General features: G+C 34.4%; 1 protein-coding gene across 1 annotated transcript in view; it reads left to right on the top strand.

Annotated features, from left to right (window-relative positions):
- Mblac2 (metallo-beta-lactamase domain containing 2) overlaps window positions 1-18,752 on the top strand; it is an 18,792-nt gene extending 40 nt beyond the window's left edge. The window contains exons 1-2 of the mRNA XM_015483611.2: window positions 1-601; window positions 15,429-18,752. The exon at window positions 1-601 is cut by the window's left edge and continues 40 nt beyond it. Of these exons, the coding sequence (XP_015339097.1) occupies window positions 148-601; window positions 15,429-15,814 (840 nt within the window). The 5' untranslated portion in view covers window positions 1-147 and the 3' untranslated portion in view covers window positions 15,815-18,752. The remainder of the gene's footprint in view (window positions 602-15,428) is intronic.
- Window positions 18,753-19,536: the final 784 nt, after the last annotated feature.

Here is a 19,536-nt window from a genome sequence, read left to right as displayed (position 1 = left end):
GCCACCCGCATCCCCGCCCCCTCGCTCTGCACCTCCTCCTTGGCTGCGGGCAGAGGGCTTCAAACAGCCGCAGCGCCCAGTGTCTGCACAGCCTGTAGGAGGCACACACGCCTACACCCACCCTGCCTAGCCGCACCCCTGCCCAGCATGTCGGCGCTCGAGTGGTACGCCCACAAATCTCTGGGCGATGGCATCTTCTGGATTCAAGAACGCTTCTATGAGTCCGGCAACCGCGCCAATATCTGGCTGGTGCGTGGCTCCGAGCAGGACGTAGTGATCGATACCGGCCTGGGGTTGCGCAGCCTCCCGGAGTACCTGTATTCCTCCGGCCTCTTGCAGGACTGCGGGGCCAAAGAGGATGCGGCGCCCCGGCCGCTTCTGGCTGTGGCCACCCACGTGCACTTCGACCACTCCGGCGGTCTGTACCAGTTCGACCAGGTGGCCGTGCACCACGCTGAGGCCGAGGCCCTGGCTCGCGGGGACAACTTTGAGACCGTGACCTGGCTTTCGGACAGCGAGGTGGTGCGGGCGCCCAGCCCCGGCTGGAGGGCCAGGCAGTTCCGAGTGCAGGCGGTGCAGCCCACCCTCATTCTGCAGGATGGTAATAGGCCCCCACGGGCACGCGATCGCGTTAAGGGAGGGGATTGGGGAGAGACTGTCCGAGTACTGCGTATTGCAAAATTGCGTGGCCATAGTGGGATTGTTTGGGTACATCGCAGACGCATCCCTTCTGTCTTACCCTTCCCAGGGTAAAAGCCCACTACATCAGTGCCGAGGCCATCGCAGCCTTCTCTGTCAGTAGACAGTAGCTCTGGTACAGTGTAGTGATTCAGAGTACTCGATTGAAAGCTGGCACCACCCCCTAGTCAGTTTCCTGTGTCTGTTGCAGTAGTAACACTACAGAGACCGGTGACCAGGGATTTCCCTTTCTTTCCCCCTGAGAACCCGTCTGACATTTCCAGGATTTTATAGCAAGTAGACTTTTAAGGAATAACGCCTCACGAAGAGTACATGTCGCACTTTGTGCTTTTGAGAACTGCTGACTTAATTTGCTCAGTCACCACCTGGTATGAACAGTTACCACCTGTAGGCTTAGAAAACCATCAGAGCAGTGATTCCAATCTGCGCATTCATTTTTATCTTTCAGATTGGTTTCTTTTCTTGATGTTGCCTCACTAGAGAAAAAGCTTGATAGTGAACATAAAATAGAATATGTCTAGCTTATGTAATGTCAGATATCTGGTCTGCTTGAAAGCGATGCCTGAGAAAGATTAATAAGCTTTGTTTCCTATGGGGTGAAGTATGTGGAATAATAAATAGATGGCCTTGGTCATCTTTGGTTATGAAAGACGATGCGGTTTCAGAGAGAAATTCATGGAATAAAACAAGATAGGGCCCTACTCTTTCCACACAGGAACTGAGCCACAACAGCATATTTGGTATATTTCTCTTCTATTTAGAAGAATTTTAGCCTCACTACGTATTTGAAAACAGGTAACCAATCCCCGATTAAATGTCTTGCCTAGCGAGATGGTGATAAAAGCTAGGATTTGAACCAAGGCACAATAGATAAAAGCATGAAGAACATACCATAAATCATACCAAGAATTATGATAATTCTAAGCAGAATGTGAAAGTCCCTTTTTTCCTTTCTATCTTATCATTTTAATTGTCTATTTAGTCTATTGAAACATGCCTTTATGAAGAATATCCAGTTTTGCACTACAGTGAAGCTAACTATAAGACTAAACAATACAGCAGATAATAAAATGTTTTACAAAAATCAGTTTTTCTTACAGATGATATCTTGATCATTTGTAATATTAAAAAAATTGTAAAAGTCTATGTCTCATCCTCCTCCCAAAAGTGTCCTTAAAGTTTTAAATCTGAGTATTTAAAAAACAAAACCTGTTAGGTAAGAGTCTTACATTATCTGACAATTTTAGATGAAAAAAGTATTTATATTAAATATACTTTTAATCATTATATTTCTTTGATAGAATTGATACTTTTAGAGGTAGCATTTCCAAGCAGTTGGTGGATATTCAGATTCTCAAGGGCGAAAGAATGGTAGGCATTATTGTTTTATAGATGAAGAGAGGATCTACACAGACCTGAACACTATTCCCGAGGTCTCCTTGACATTTTGGGAAGGAACTTGTACGGGAACCCAGGTTTCCTGAATCCCAATTGATGGTAGAATCCTGCCATTTTTGGAGCTGCAAAGGGCCTTCTAGCCACTTGTGTGGTGCTTTAAAGCTTTGAAGGTGTGAAAAGAAAGCTTAATATTTACAAACACTTTGAAGGTGGTAGTACTGTGTTATCAAAAGTTGTTTTTCATTAAGAGCAGGATGCCTCATCTTCTCAAGTACTATCTAATTTCCTCACTTCTCAGGAATATTAATTTCCTGTCTCTTCTAGAGGATGAGGCCTGTTAACTTGCTATTAACATAATCCAGATACCTAGAAGGAGATATAAAATACTTATATTAAAAAGCCATGTACAGATGCACACACACACATACACAGTACATACTCAACAGCATATAGTCTTCATTACTTTGGTTAGAACACAAAGTGGCTGAAATAATTTATTACATTTCATTTAGTGAATTGATGATTACCTTTTATGGAGAAGCATAAATCTGTTCACTGAATCTCTAACCCCAAAGCAGACTTATAAGTGAGGGACAGGAGGACAAGGAGAGAACAGCCACGTCATCCAGTGCATTATCTTTGATGAAAAAACAGCTTGCCTTATTAATAATGAAATGATATTTTCCTGTGAGAAGATAGTGCTAGATCTTGAATGGGCAGACATCATGTTGCCTATTTTTTTTTTCAATATTCATGTGATTCAAGTTCTGGCATTTTTGTCTCCATTGTATGTGTTTAGACAATTTTCTTTTCTTTTCTTTTTTTTTTTATTTTTTTGGATTGAACTTGCCTCTCTCTTTTCTTTTTTTTTGAATTTTTATTGTTGGTTGTTCAAAACATTACATAGTTCTTGATATATCATATTTCACACTTTGATTCAAGTGGGTTATGAACTCCCATTTTTACCCCGTATACAGATTGCAGAATCACATCAGTTACACATGCAATTGATTTACATATTGCCATACTAGTGTCTGTTGTATTCTGCTGCCTTTCCTATCCTCTACTATCCCCCCTCCCTTCCCCTCCCCTCCCCTCCCCTCTTCTCTCTCTACCCCCTCTACTGTCATTCATTTCTCCCCCTTGTATTATTTTTCCCTTTCCCCTCACTTCCTCTTGTATGTTCTTTTGTATAACCCTGAGGGTCTCCTTCCATTTCCATGCAATTTCCCTTCTCTCTCCCTTTCCCTCCCACCTCTCATCCCTGTTAAATGTTAATCTTCTTCTCCTGCTCTTCGTCCCTACTCTGTTCTTAGTTACTCTCCTTATATCAAAGAAGACATTTGGCATTTGTTTTTTAGGGATTGGCTAGCTTCACTTAGCATAATCTGCTCTAATGCCATCCATTTCCCTGTAAATTCTATGATTTTGTCATTTTTTAATGCAGAGTAATACTCCATTGTGTATAAATGCCACATTTTTTTTATCCATTCGTCTATTGAAGGGCATCTAGGTTGGTTCCACAGTCTTGCTATTGTGAATTGTGCTGCTATGAACATCGATGTAGCAGTGTCCCTGTAGCATGCTCTTTTTAGGTCTTTAGGGAATAGACCAAGAAGGGGAATAGCTGGGTCAAATGGTGGCTCCATTCCCAGCTTTCCAAGAAATCTCCATACTGCTTTCCAAATTGGCTGCACCAATTTGCAGTCCCACCAGCAATGTACAAGTGTACCCTTTTCCCCACATCCTCGCCAGCACTTGTTGTTGTTTGACTTCATAATGGCTGCCAATCTTACTGGAGTGAGATGGTATCTTAGGGTGGTTTTGATTTGCATTTCTCTGACAGCTAGAGATGGTGAGCATTTTTTCATGTACTTGTTGATTGACTGTATGTCCTCCTCTGAGAAGTGTCTGTTCAGGTCCTTGGCCCATTTGTTGATTGGGTTGTTTGTTCTCTTATTGTCTAATTTTTTGAGTTCTTTGTATACTCTGGATATTAGGGCTCTATCTGAAGTGTGAGGAGTAAAGATTTGTTCCCAGGGTGTAGGCTCCCTATTTACCTCTCTTATTGTTTCTTTTGCTGAGAAAAAACTTTTTAGTTTGAGTAAGTCCCATTTGTTGATTCTAGTTATTAACTTTTGTGCTATGGGTGTCCTATTGAGGAATTTGGAGCCCGACCCCACAGTATGTAGATCGTAGCCAACTTTTTCTTCTATCAGACGGCGTGTCTCTGATTTGATATCAAGCTCCTTGATCCATTTTGAATTAACTTTTGTGCATGGCGAGAGAAAGGGATTCAGTTTCATTTTGTTGCATATGGATTTCCAGTTTTCCCAGCACCATTTGTTGAAGATGCTATCCTTCCTCCATTGCATGCTTTTAGCCCCTTTATCAAATATAAGATAGTTGTAGTTTTGTGGATTGGTTTCTGTGTCCTCTATTCTGTACCATTGGTCCACCCGCCTGTTTTGGTACCAGTACCATGCTGTTTTTGTTACTATTGCTCTGTAGTATAGTTTGAAGTCTGGTATCGCTATACCGCCTGATTCACACTTCCTGCTTAGCATTGTTTTTGCTATTCTGGGTCTTTTATTTTTCCATATGAATTTCATGATTGCTTTCTCTATTTCTACAAGAAATGCCGTTGGGATTTTGATTGGCATTGCATTAAACCTATAGAGAACTTTTGGTAATATCGCCATTTTGATGATGTTAGTTCTGCCTATCCATGAACAGGGTATATTTTTCCATCTTCTAAGATCTTCTTCTATTTCTCTCTTTAGGGTTCTGTAGTTTTCATTGTATAAGTCTTTCACCTCTTTTGTTAGGTTGATTCCCAAGTATTTTATTTTTTTTGAAGATATTGTGAATGGAGTGGTTGTCCTCATTTCCATTTCAGAGGATTTGTCGCTGATATACAGGAATGCCTTTGATTTATGCGTGTTGATTTTATATCCTGCCACTTTGCTGAATTCATTTATTAGCTCTAATAGTTTCTTTGTAGACCCTTTTGGGTCTGCTAGGTATAGAATCATGTCATCTGCAAATAGTGATAATTTAAGTTCTTCTTTTCCTATTTTGATGCCTTTAATTTCTTTCGTCTGTCTAATTGCTCTGGCCAGTGTTTCGAGAACTATGTTGAACAGAAGTGGTGAGAGAGGGCATCCCTGTCTTGTTCCAGATTTTAGAGGGAATGCCTTCAATTTTTCTCCATTCAGAATGATGCTAGCCTGAGGCTTAGCATAGATTGCTTTTACAATATTGAGGTATGTTCCTGTTATCCCTAGTTTTTCTAGAGTTTTGAACATAAAGGGATGCTGTACTTTGTCGAATGCTTTTTCCGCATCTATCGAGATGATCATATGGTTCTTATTTTTAAGTCTATTGATGTGGTGAATAACATTTATTGATTTCCGTATATTGAACCAGCCTTGCATCCCAGGGATGAATCCTACTTGATCATGGTGCACAATTTTTTTGATATGTTTTTGTATCCGATTCGCCAGAATTTTATTGAGGATTTTTGCATCTAGGTTCATTAGAGATATTGGTCTGTAGTTTTCTTTCTTTGAAGTGTCTTTGTCTGGTTTAGGTATCAGGGTGATGTTGGCCTCGTAGAATGAATTTGGAAGTTCTCCCTCTTTTTCTATTTCCTGAAGTAGCTTGAAAAGTATTGGTATTAGTTCCTCTTTAAAGGTTTTGTAAAACTCTGCTGTATACCCATCCGGTCCTGGGCTTTTCTTAGTTGGTAGTCTTTTGATGGTTTCTTCTATTTCCTCAATTGATATTGGTCTGTTTAGGTTGTCTATATCCTCCTGACTCAATCTGGGCAGATCATATGACTTAAGAAATTTATTGATGCCTTCACTATCTTCTAATTTATTGGAGTATAAGGATTCAAAATAATTTCTGATTATCTTCTGTATTTCTGAAGTGTCTGTTGTGATATTGCCTTTTTCATCCCGTATGCTAGTAATTTGAGTTCTCTCTCTTCTTCTCTTCGTTAGCATGGCTAAGGGTCTGTCGATTTTATTTATTTTTTCAAAGAACCAACTTTTAGTTTTGTCAAGTTTTTTCAATTGTTTCGTTTGTTTCGATTTCATTAGTTTCAGCTCTGATTTTAATTATTTCTTGCCTTCTACTTCTTTTGCTGTTGTTTTGCTCTTCTTTTTCTAGGATTTTGAGATGAAGTATGAGATCATTTATTTGTTGGTTTTTTCTTTTTTTAAGGAATGAACTCCAAGCAATGAATTTTCCTCTTAGAACTGCTTTCAATGTGTCCCATAGATTCCGATATGTTGTGTCTGTGTTTTCATTTATCTTTAAGAATTTTTTAATTTCCTCCTTGATGTCTTCTATAACCCATTGATCATTCAGTAACCTATTGTTCATTCTCCAAGTGATGCATGATTTATCGTTGATTTTCAGTTTCATTCCATTATGATCAGATAAGATGCATGGTATTATCTCTACTCCTTTATATTGTGTTTAGACAATTTTCCCAGAGTCACCAGATATTATCTCAGAGGAGTGGTTTCAAGTAGACTAAAATGATTTGGGGAGATAAAAAATACAACATACAGATTCCAGAAAGGTAGAAAATTGAACAGATAACATCTAATTTGGCTCCCTTCCAATGCTGCACTAGTACTGCTACTAAAACATTATGATTTTTGGTTTCAAGCATAAATTTACATAGGCTAAGAGAACTGTTTTAGATGCTAGAAAGTAGATGTGGTGACTGAGTAGGTTTTTTTTTTTTTTTTTTTACCATGCCAGCAATGGAAAATCAAGAGTCAATTCAGTCTGCACAAAAGATGCCTTAAAAGGCTCAGAAATTAGCAGTAGTTGGTACCTCAGTGGGGGCAAAGGGAATCCTAAAGTAAAATTGGTTGTAAGAAGTTTAAGCTGTTAAAACTCTGTAATCCTTCCTTCTTATGTGTATGCCCCACCTTCATCCAGTTAGTCTATTCTCTGGGAATGGTAAAATAGAGAACTTTCTTGATTGAGAGATGCTGAGTTCTATTGAGTTCAGGGACTCAGTGTGAAAAACAAAAGGTATAAGAAAGAGAGAGAGAGAGAGAGAGAGAGAGAGAGAGAGAGTGTGTGTGTGTGTGTGTGTGTGTGTGTGTGTTTCTCTACTGGATGCCCAGAAGTCCAAGAACCAGGCCTTTACCTGCAGGGTAGGAAATTAGGAAAATCTTATCTAGGAATTTGACTCCTAGAGGAAGATGCCCATGTAGAGGAATTCTTAAGTAATCTCTGACCTGCTCTCTCTGCTATGAAGCATAGTTCACTAGCCCTCATTATTGTGCTTCAAGCAGCATTTTTATTCCCTGTTCTTAAATAGGCAACAAGCATTATGAAAAATCTGAGAAAATTCTGTAACATGAGATCAAATATTAAAACAAACAGCATAAAGCAACTTGTGGGGGGCTGTTATCAGTATCATTAGGGAGATAAGATGAGCTAGCTCATACCAAATATCCAAGCTACAATAAACAACAGAACAACATCTACAAAGAGCTCTTAGAGTTTAATACATCAGAAATTACTTTGTAGAAGATATAGAAGACAAAGTTGAAAACATACAGAAGAGCAGTTAGGCAAAATGTAAACGAGGTGAGAAAAAGACTAAATAAGTAGAGGACCAGTTTGGAAAATTCAACATTGGGATAGTAGAAGTAGAGATAAAGTAAATTAAGTGAGGGAGAATAAATAGGAAAGAAAGAGGTAATCCAAGAATGTATTTCATAGTTAAAAGATGTGAATTTCAAGTACCATGAATAAAAACATATCCAAGCCAAAACATATTACTATAATATTGCAGAATATTTGAATCAAACAAGATTCTATGAGCTTCCAGAAATTTAAACAAAAGTGTTATTTATTCAGATTAGAATGGCTTTGGAGCTAGAAAAGAAAAAAAAAATGCCTACAAATCTGAATGACAATGATTATCATCCTAGAACTTTATTATCTATCCCATTATCAATCAAGTTTTCAAAATATTATTTCCCACATATTGAAGCCACCAGGATAAGCCCCTTCAAAATAAGGGAGAAAAACAAGAAAGAGGAAGACATCTAGTAGAGAAAACAGTAAATTGAATACAAAAGATTGTCACAAGAAAGTATCAAGGTGGTACAGTGGATTATGCTCTGACAAAGACAGTACCCCAGGCATAGGGAGCTCCATATTAGAGCAGTCAACTTATAATTCTTGTGCATCCGAGTGTGGTGAGAAGGCAAGAAATGTATACACATGTAAAGATGATATGGTATATTGAATATGAGGAATAAAAAACTAAAAATCCTTCAATATCATAATGAAAATCAAGAGGTAACATAAAAATTTGAAACTAAGAAATAATAATACATACATGAAATCAGTACAGCATATGTAATTGGTAAGCCAAGAAATGGAGGATAATTATTTGGTAATAAGTATATCAGGAAGAGTTGGTTGAAATGACTTAAATTGTTAAAATTGTTTGCTTTTGAAAGCAAAATTGTCAATAATAGAGAATGGGGCAAAAAAATTTTCTTACATTTTAAGACCTAAACATTTTATTTCAAATATTTACACATTTTTTAAGTAAAAACTGAAATTAAAAAAGACAAAGGATGACATGTCATGATGTGAATAGTCACTCAAGAGATGTCTAATATGACTGGGATCTGGACAGCTGCATCAATTGCACATGTGATACATTTTCTAGGTCACTCTAGTTCTTGAGAGAGGACACCATGAAATCACCATCTTAAAGTGATACAGGGACCAGAGAAGATGATGAAGAAGCAGCAGCAGCAAATGAGGCTTTTTTTTTTTTGCATTCTGAAATAGATTTCAGCTACCCCAGATAGATGTGGGGGTCCTTGCTTCTTGCTCTCTTGCCCTGGAAGTATGACCAGAACCAAACTTATTTCAAAGTCTTTATTCCTGTGGCTATACATTGTTTGGAATCATCTCTTTAAAAAGTCTTTAGATATGCCCATGTTCCTTGAATTCGGTTTGCAAAACAACCATTTGAGGAGCTTATTTTAAAATAGCAATTTCTCAACCCTAAGGCCATAAACTTCAGATACTATAGGACTGGTATGGGACAAAGGAAACCTTATTGTTAACATAAATCCCAGGTGATGCTGATGAAGTGGGTCTGCATAGCACAATTTGAGAGAGAGATTATTTTTTGGAGTTACATCGCATACAATTGTATAGTATAATTATAGTGATACACTGCTTCCACTTGATCCTTCTTCAGGTGTTGTCATCACTGAATAGGCAATGCTGGCTAACTAGTAGTTCTCAAAGTGTGGTTCTGAACTGAACAGCCTCAGTGCTGCTATCTGATAACTTGTGCAGATTCTTCATGTTATACACTGGATCTATTAAACCAGAAACTGGGGCCGGTACCCAGTGCTCATGGTTTTAACAATTCCTACCGATGGTTTGGCCACACATTTAACATTTGGTAACAACTGGTATAGTTCATTGCTTCCCAACTTCCTGATAATGAAAGAAGTTTCTTGTTCAGCATTCAGATTCCAGAGACTCTTTTCTAGGAGACTGATTTAAGAACTCTGGACTGGGACTAAGAATGTGTATGTCCAACAAACATCACAGTCAAATCCTAGAAATCGAGGTTTAATTGCTTTTCAAACTATATCATGCATTTAAAAGAAAAGAAGAACAAGAAGGAAAAATACATGGAAAACTACTATCTCTACTATGGCTGCTGGACTTACTGGTCTTCAGACAATGCTTTGAGAAGCACTGTTGAAGAGCTAGATCAGGTTCAAGATAGAAGAAAGGCAAGGTGATATAAACAGTGGCACAAATGTCACTTCAAAATCAAATAATTAGAAGTCTAAAGTATTTAGAAAGACCCTTTGGAAAGTTAATGAAGGCTAGAATGGTTTTGCCCAAAAGATCCTCTATATGACCAAAAAAAGAAAGAAAAAAAGAAAATAAAAATCACTAAAAGATTATTATTAAATTTAATATTACTTGGAATGCTAGGCAAGATTGATTAGTGAACTGCCAAAATGGCTCTTTACTGTTAAGTAATTTAGCAACTTTTTAAAATGAAATTTCAACCACTTTCCTACTATTTATTATAAAATTTTAGTTCCTATTTTTGGTTAGCTTTTCCTTTTTTTTTTTTTTTTTAAATACTAATGATATTCAAATAACAAGGAATTCCTTTGCTCTGGAATTCATAGAAGAAAAAATGTGCATCCATGGGCTTGCAAAGCAGAAGCCAGAAGTACTCGACATATTTAGAAAATGAATTTGAAGATATAAAAAATTATTGATTTTTTTGCAATCAATTCTATTGTATCTCTTTTTAATAGCTTTATTTAGATATAATTTGTGTACAATTCATCCATTTAACACAGTTCAGTGGCTTTAAATATAGTGACAGAGTTGTGCATCTGTCATCAAAATCAATTTTAGAACATTTCCCTTACCCCCCAAAATTAGCACCATACCATTTGGCCTCCCCTGTCTCCCATGCCCTGCCCCCCATGAATCTCTTTACCCACCCCCCCAATAAATCTCTAAGCCCTAACCCCACCCCAGACTTGTCTGTTCTGGAAATTTCATATAAATGGAACCATGCAATGTGTGGACATTTGTGCCTGCTTTCTTTCAGTTAGTTAAATGATTTCAGGGTTTATCCACATTAGAGTATGAATCAGTACTTCATTTCTTTTTATTACCAAATAATGTTTTTGTTTATGAGTATCCAACATTTTATTTACCCATTCACCAGTTGGTGAGCAATTGAATTGTTTCCACTTATTATATCCTTTTTAAAAGCTTTACTTTTTACAAATGGCACTTCAAAATCAAATAATTAATAATAATATTTAATAAATAATATTTTATTATATAATAATAAATAATATATAACAAGTAATATATAAATCATAAATTATATAATAATTATACAAATTATAATACATTATATAAATAACATTATATATAATAAATAGAAATAATATATATAATAATAAATAATATTTTAGTCCACCACCATTGCTCCCATTTTTAGTGTATAGTTTGATGAGTTTTAGGAAATGTTTACATTTACATAGTTATAAGCACAATCACGTTTGAAAATGCTTTCATCACCTTAAAAAATTTCCTCTTGCTTCTTTCCAAACTATCCTGGATCTATCAAACCAGAAACTGCTCTCACCTCTGGCCTAATGATCATTTTGTGTCACTATAGTTTTGATTTTCTGAAAATTCTCAGGAAATACAGTTATGTAATACATAGTCTTTGTATCTTCCTCTTTTCCTTTCACGTGAAGTATAAGAGATTCATGCATGTTGTTGTATGTATTCATAGTTCATTTCTTTCTATTACTGTAAAGATACAAAACTTCATTTATTTATGCACCTGTTGAATGAAATTTGAATTTTTCTAATTTTGGGCTATTATAAATGATGTTGCCATGAGAGTTTGTGTACAAATCTGTCTGTGGGACACATGTTTTCATTTCCCTGGGTACACACCTAGAAATAGAATTCCTGAGTTGTATGTGATAAATGTAAGTTAATTTTTTAAGAATGTGCCAAACTGTTTTCCAAAGTATTTATACCATTTTACATGCCCAGGTACAGCCTATGGAAGTTCCAATTTTCCATATTCTTGCCAATGCTTGACTTTGTTAGTTCTTTTGTATTTAGCTATTCTGATGAGAATGTGTAATGTTTCAGTGGGATCCAATTTGCATTTCCCTAATGACTAATGATGTTGAACATCTTTTCAGATACTTATTTGCTATCAGATCTTCTTTGTAAAAGATCTATTAAGATCTTTCCTCTTTTTTAAGAATTGAGGTTTTTTTATTATTGAGGTATAAATCCCCAATACTGCTGATATGTGTATAATATGTAAAATATATCAAATATACATATAATATTTTATCTCAGTATGTGGGCTCACTTTTTTATTTTATTGATGGCAATATTTCAATAGGAAGTTTATAACTTAGATGAAGGCTAATCAGTGATTTTTTCCTTATGATTCACGTTATTTGTGCTATATCCATGTATAGCCTAAGATTGCAAAAATTTTTGTTTTCCTTTCCTATGAACTCTCAAATTTATGTTTATGACCTCTTTTGAGTTAATTTTTGTGAATATCATGAGGTGGAAGTTGAGAAGTTCACTTTTGTTTGCTCACAGATATCCAAAATATGCTAATTTAGTTTAATGAAGACTGTCCTCTTACCCACTGCATTACCTTGGGTTGAATTGCCTTCAACTTTGTCAAAACTCTATTGACCCTATTTTGGGTGTCTACTTCTGGAATCTGCCTTCTTGCTTGAGTATGTGAGAGTAATGTCTGTCATTTAGCCATTGACATATTACCTACTGTAGTGTATTGAACATCTTGAAATTAGGTCTTAGAAGTCTTTCAAATTTATTTTTCTATTTCATAATAATTGGTTATTGTAAGTTGTTTGCATCTTATGTAAATTTATAGTCAGATTTTCAATCTTTTCAAACAAATATGTGAATGTTTTGGTTGATATTGTATTGAATCTGTACTGAGCATTATAGTAGCTATAAGCCACATGTGACTATCTAAACACAAATTTTAGATTTTAAAATAAAAAATTAATTTCTTTGTTGTACTAGCCTCAAGTGCTATTAGTTGCCTGTGGTTTGTAGCTACCATATTGGCTCAGAATTTTAAACACTGTTAGACAGTTGAGCAATGGAAAAAATGGGTTAAACTACCATCTTAATGATATTGATTGTAATAGTGACAGTATATCTCTCCCTTTGAATAGAATGAAATTATTGGTTTCATTATTTTTTTCTGTAGTGATATATTTCCTATTTCGTTTATTTTTGCTGCACTCTTTATTATTTGTTACTTAATATTTCATGTCTGATTTGCTTTTCTTTTCATATCTAATTAAGATAGTTACTTTGGTTATTGATTTTAAGCATTTATTGCTTAGAAAATAAGCATCTAAAGCAATTTTCTTCTAAATACTGCTTAGCTATATTCCATACATTTTGATGTTTTATTTTTACCTAGTTTAATCCATATTTTTTCTAATTTTCTAATTTTTTATTTCATAAATTTGGTAGAATTATGATATCTAATTTATGTGGATATTTCACGTATTCTTTCGTATTTCTATTTTAATTATGGCTTTTTTTTTATCCAAAATATATTATAGGCTGGATGCCATGGTGCACATATGTGATCCCAGCTACCTAGGAGACTGAGGCAGGAGATCACAAGTTCCAGACCAACTGGGCAACTTAGCAAGACCCTGTTTCAAAATAAAAAATAAAAAGGGCTTGTGTTACAGTTTAGAGTTCTTTTAGCATGCACTAAGACCTAAGTTCAATTCCTAGTACTGCAAAAAACAAAAAAATTATAAATTAGGTTTATTATTTCTAGTTTTCATAATTTTAATTATATGTGTCAGAGAACATAACTTCATATGGTTTATTCCTTTTAAATTTTTCAAAACTTCATTGATGTCCTTGTGAATATGCAATGTACAATTGAAAATAATGTGTACTTCACTATGTTGAAGTGAAGTATTTTATATATGTCAATTAGGTGAAGTTAATTGAAGGGAGTTGTTTGGGTCTTTTGTATCCTTATCTATTTTCTATTTATTTGTTATGTATGTTTTACTCAGGGAGAGGAATATTGAACTCTCCAAGTATGATTATTGAATCATATTCTTATTTCAGTTTTGTCAGATTTTCCTTCATGCATTTTTGTTCTATGTTTTATGTGCATATACATTTATTCTTTTAAAATATATTTACCTGATTTATATCCTCATAAAAATATACTTGTTCTCCGGAGCATTTCTTATGTTAAAAATCTATTTTGTCAGGGCTGGGGTTGTGGCTCAGCGGTGGAGCACTCACCTAGCATGTGCGAGGCCCTGGGTTCGATCCTCAGCACCACGTAAAAATAAATAAATAAATAAATAAATAAATAAATAAATAAAATAAAGATTAAAAAAAGCTATTTTGTCTTATACTAATATAGCCACTTGAATTAATATGCATATGGTGTAGCTTGTTCAACTGATTTTGTCTTTGGCTTTCTAGCTCCTCTTTTGTTAATTGTATATATCTCTTTATTTTTAACCCAATCTGATGATTTCTGACCATAATTATAGAGTGTTTATCCCATTCATGCTTAATGAAATTATTGATACAGTTGGGTTTTAGATCTGCTGTTTTATTTGTTATGTCTCATTTCTTTTAAAAATCTCTTCTTTTTTATTTAAATAGCTTTATTTTATTCATTTATTTTTATGTGGTGCTGAGGATTGAACCCAGGGCCTCACACATGCTAGGCAAGCACTCTACCACTGAGCAACAGCCCCAGCCCTTAATCTCTTCTTTATGGTTTCCTTTTATTTTTAACCAATCCTGATTATTACACCATTTAATTCCTCTACTGACTTCTTAGCTATATTTTTATAATTTTCTTTCTGTAGTGTTTTCACTAGAGATTATAATATGGACATTTTACCTTATCATGTTTTACTTCAAGTGAGTATTGGTTTAATTCCAGTGAAACAGCAATTTTGTATCCATATAGCTCCATTTGCTCCCCATTCTCAATAACTATAGTGAGTCTGAAATTTTATCCTACTTTCAAGTTAGCCTGCCCTGGTTTAATGGATTCTGAAAGAGGACATGAGGTTTCTGGGTCAAAAACAAAGAGTAATTTATTATACCAATAGCATTAGCCAAAGCATCATCATATGTACCAATTCCTCTAGCCCTAATGCCCATAGGGTAAACCAACAAGGGACAAAAGGTAATACATTTCACTAGAACAACATTTATGAATTGTGCCAACAGGATAGTGGTATTGTGGGCTGTTCTGAAATGTAAACGTTTCATGAACAAATAAGTCTGAGAAATATTACACCTATACTTACCTTATGTATTTCTACAGTATTCACTGGTATATTAAAAACTCTAAAAGCCTTACAAAAAAGAGAGATGGTTCATTTTCTTAGAAACAACAGTTCCAAAATTATTTGACCACAGAATCATCTTCTTTATCATAATGACTCGCAGAAGCAGTGTTCTACATTACTCACTTGGGGAAATACTGGTCTAGCGAACAGTAATTAAATGTAAACCATTTATTTTTAAATCATCATTCAGAAATACAGTTTGTATGGAACAAAAGTAGAATGAGTGTTATCCTTCCCAATTTTCCTAAAACCACTTGAAGTACTTGTGTTTTGTAAATGTTTGAAGTCAAGTATACAAACATATTTATCTGTAAATTCTGTTTCCATTTGTAGGGGATGTGATCAACCTTGGTGACAGACAACTCACTGTTATGCACATGCCAGGTCACTCCAGAGGCAGTATTTGCTTACATGACAAAGACCGAAAGATTCTCTTCAGTGGCGATGTTGTATATGATGGATCACTGATTGACTGGCTCCCATACAGCAGGATAAGTGACTATGTTGGAACTTGTGAACGTCTAATAGAATTAGTGGACAGAGGTCTGGTTGAGAAAGTGCTCCCTGGGCATTTCAATACCTTTGGTGCTGAAAGGCTTTTTCGATTGGCTTCTAACTATATTTCAAAAGCTGGGATATGTCACAAAGTATCTACTTTTGCCCTGAGATCTCTTGCAAGTTTAGCACTGCGTGTAACAAATTCGAGGACCTCACCCTAGTATCTATGCCTACAATCTATTTTGATTAACTGTATACATTAATCCAATTCATTTTGTGCTGTTTAAAATGGTTAATAGTGTGCATTTCAAAAGTGCTTTTATACCACTGTTGTATATTAGAGGGGGAAAAAAGATTGAGAATGAATAAGCCAAAAAGAGGAAAGTTTTAGTTTAATTTTTTTTCTTCCAAGTAAGTTATCACTTAAATAAGCTTATAATTTGCCAAAGCTATCATAATTTGTGCTCTAAAAATGCCATAAGTATATAAAGGGACACGAAGAGGCATTTTGTAACACCAGAAAGAACTTTCCTTGCCCATTTTTCTTATTTTATTTCCTAGGTGACCCGTGAAAAAAGGCATCTAGAGCCTTGTGTTTACATGGTAAACTTGATTTTTTTAGTATATTATTTTAAGATAAAGGTTTTGGGGTTCAAAATGCATTAGAATTCAATATAAACATGTAAAATCTAATCATTTCGAATGACAGCCAAAACATCCCATGGTTATTGTCTAGAATTATTTAAGCCTCCTTCATTTTATTTATTTTGTTTGTAATTGTAGCATACATTATATGCTATATAATTTAACTTATGAAAAATTATAATGAATTTTGTTTTATTGCAAAGCTTTAAATATCAATTGCAGAGTACTTCAGTAAAAAAGCTACTATTTATTGTTGTCTGTTATTATGCAAGTAATATTTTCAATCATAAAAATGAAAATCAAATGTGTGTAATCTAATAACAAATTGTCAGATTTCTTAGAAGGACACTGTCAGGAAAATTTGAAAATACACATATTGAGAATAATTTTTATTATATCCTATTTTATTACTAACAGCTATTATAAACAAAAATTTTCTTCTTAAATAGCAACTTCAGTATTGTCATATTTTACAGTATCAAAACAACTACAGAGATCTATTACATCTTGATATAAACTATTCTTTTACCTAACATAATGTGTCTGTACCACAGAAGGATTTTCAAATTAATTGCAAAATGTCCATTAGATATTGATCTAGAATGAATGGCCTTTTTTATCCTGATTCACAACACCTATTCCTGTTCAGTATTGTTTGTCTTGAATGAAAACAAGTCTACATTCCTAAGTTATAGGAAAGGTTAAACCACTATTCAGTAAAATGTTTTGATTTGGTGCTCTTAATAATCATTTATTAAAAAGCCTTTTGGAGTATTAAAGGTTTTTTAAACATTTTTTCCACTGAATTTTTATTTTATTATTGACATGTCTAAAACCAAGCTGAAGATGCTTTGGAAATCAGATCTTTTTAATATTAGGAAGGTTTTTTTTCTGTCAAATTATGTAACTTTTTCTACCCTGCAGACACCCAGAATTTTTAGCTTTTTATTCATACACACACACACACACACACACACAAATAAACACAGTCATGTACATACATTCACAGCACCATGGAAGCTTCAAAAGTCAGAGACATTATAGCTGGAAATTGAAGGCACATGAAACATGAATAATAATATATACAAGTTGATGTTTATATAAATTGCATTTAAACATAAGGGACATAAAGGGAGGGATGTGAAGTTTAGTTAGGAAAATTTCCTGTTAGGGTTTTTGAGTCAGATTTGGAAGGAAGATTTGTCAGGTGGTTAGGGTAGGAAATAAAAAGATAGAAGAATAGGGATATAAGCATTGCTATATAGAATAGTCTATGCTTGTGACAATATAAATTTCCTTTTCAGGAATCCCATTTCTCCCAAGCACCATGTATTTAACATTAGAAAAAGAGATTTGTGATTGTGTATAAGAGTCATCCTTAATGCAGATGAGTTGAACTGTCAAATGCCACCAAATGAACCAGAGAGTCAGATAGAGACGAAGATTGGTTCAAATATAGAATATCATGAGAATTCTCTGTGATGGTCGTTCAAAGCAGTAGGTCTGTTTCAACTAACAGTACAACACCAAGAATATAGATTTGGTTCAGGGCAACTACAATCACTTAATAAGCCTTAAATATAGCCATTATTTTTATATCAGTAGCACAAAAGAAAACCAAAAGTCCTTAACCATTGACCATTTTTATCTTATTTTAGGAATTTTTTAAAAAATCAGAGTACAGTAGGCATTGAGTTTTATTAGAAAATATTTACTTTTCCCTAAGGATTTCCTTATTTACTAAAAGTGTTATTTTTCAGAACACATTAATATTATTTTTTAAGTTCCCAATTTTAAAAAAAAAAATTCAAACTGTAATACAATATAAGACTGTGGTATTTTGCTGTTGCTACAGTGTGAATAAAATGGAAATACATTAGGGAAAGGATATCATTCATTGATTATCCATGCTATACATTTAAAATATGCATTATTTAATTTAATCCTGGTTCTAGCACCAAGAGGTAATTGACCAGCTTCACACAACAGGACAAAGCTGGTAATTGAACACAGGTCTCTCTACCCCTGAACTGTGTTCTTTCTTTTATACCTGCACAACACATAAAATTGGCAGTATATGTTTACTTTTCCAAGATGCCACATGTGCCAAGAATAAATCAGATGATATTGAAGCATAATAACGTATTTAAAAAAAAGCTTTTGAAATAAGATATTTTCACCCTGACAGTGACCCTTATTGTAATTTATGATTTGGGGAAATATTAGAATGTAAGTATGATTCAAAGTTGTTAAATGTAAGACATTTAGAAATAATTTTTATTTATATTGTTAATAATCTTAGGATATTCATTTTTCTTATATGATGTCTCTTTCTGAGAATCTTAAATGAAAACCACGTGTGTTATCCTGATGTAGTTGAATAAATAATTATATGTATTGTTCTTACATGGATAGTAATCTGAATATACCGCACAAATTGTCCTCTTATAATTTTCAGATAAATGTAAGTAAACATTTGTGTGATAAATATTAAAGTGAACATTTATTTCAATCTACAATTGGTATTTTTATGACATTAACAAATTTCTATTTCATTTCTTATAAAGGTATTTCTTATGTGAAATGCAATTTTGGAAATTTCTTGATGAATGAAGAGTCAAAGTCTGGGAATGAATAGACAACCTGGAAACAGAAAAGTACTTATATAAACCTTTATTTCTTAATTAGATAAGGCATTTCAAATCAATGGATAAAAGATGAACTATATAGTAAATACTACCATTGTTGATGTGAAAAAAGGCTCTTACCATCATAAACATAAATTCCTGATAGATTAAAGTTCTAAATGTGAAAAACAGAATTACATATGTATAAAAAAAATTCAAATTATGTATCCTGTAGGGTGGGAAATATCTGCTTTATATAGAAACAAAAACAATTACAACATTTAAAATGCCTTAGAATTTAGATGCCACATGGAAAGTTAAGAGAGAAAGAGAAATCAGAAGAAAATATTTACAACTTGACTAACAGGGGGGAAAAGAGCAAATATAAAGCATGCCTGCAAATCAGTAAGAAAAAGGTAAACTGCTCTAAGGGAGTTAAGACCTTTACTCTACCCTCTTAGGTTCTGTGGCTGGACCTGAGAATTAAACTGACAAAAGAAAGATTAATAAGAGAATATTATACAAATTTTATTTGATGTTAACATTTTTCCATGTATAGAGATGCTTTCTTTTATAAGAAATTAACTCACAGAAGTAGAATAAGCCTGAGAGCTTATATACCATTTATCAAAGAGTAATACATTGTGAAGGTGTGATAAGACAAAGGAAAG

Source organism: Marmota marmota, unplaced genomic scaffold (assembly GCF_001458135.2).
Source record: "Marmota marmota marmota unplaced genomic scaffold, marMar, whole genome shotgun sequence".
In the NCBI taxonomy this organism is placed as follows: domain Eukaryota; kingdom Metazoa; phylum Chordata; class Mammalia; order Rodentia; family Sciuridae; genus Marmota; species Marmota marmota.
This window is presented reverse-complemented; position numbering and strand designations above follow the sequence as displayed.